At 24.7% G+C, this 291-nt stretch overlaps 1 protein-coding gene across 1 annotated transcript in view; it reads left to right on the top strand.

The window, feature by feature from the left end:
- The window catches only part of LOC116845534 (fatty acyl-CoA reductase wat-like), an 8,019-nt gene extending 7,838 nt beyond the window's left edge, over positions 1-181 (top strand). Inside the window, exon 14 of the mRNA XM_032818292.1 lies at positions 1-181. This exon is cut by the window's left edge and continues 1 nt beyond it. Within this exon, the coding sequence (XP_032674183.1) occupies positions 1-57 (57 nt within the window). The 3' untranslated portion in view covers positions 58-181.
- Positions 182-291: the final 110 nt, after the last annotated feature.

Raw genomic sequence — 291 nt, 5'->3', positions numbered from 1 at the left:
TTGTTAATATGGATCATCGTAAATATTGTAACTTTTATAATGTCGTTCTTCAAATAAAATTTTTCGTAGTTTGTTATAAGCTTAATTAAGCTTAATGAGATCAATATTAAAAATATATAGCTAAAGTTTGTACATTGTTTTCTATGTCGATAATAACATATTGTATTCGCTAAAACAGTAATTAATGCTTAGCGCACAATTTTCTCCTTACCTTTCCAATTAGTAGTTATATGAAGTTATAGTTTTGTTTTAGATTGATCTTGTTTTAGATCTTTTCATATTCAAAGCTAC

Source organism: Odontomachus brunneus, unplaced genomic scaffold (assembly GCF_010583005.1).
Source record: "Odontomachus brunneus isolate Ranch 3 - 2012 unplaced genomic scaffold, Obru_v1 Obru_scaffold_053, whole genome shotgun sequence".
In the NCBI taxonomy this organism is placed as follows: Eukaryota; Metazoa; Arthropoda; class Insecta; order Hymenoptera; family Formicidae; genus Odontomachus; species Odontomachus brunneus.
The sequence above is the reverse complement of the archived record's forward strand: the minus strand, read 5'-3'. Positions and strand labels throughout refer to the sequence as shown.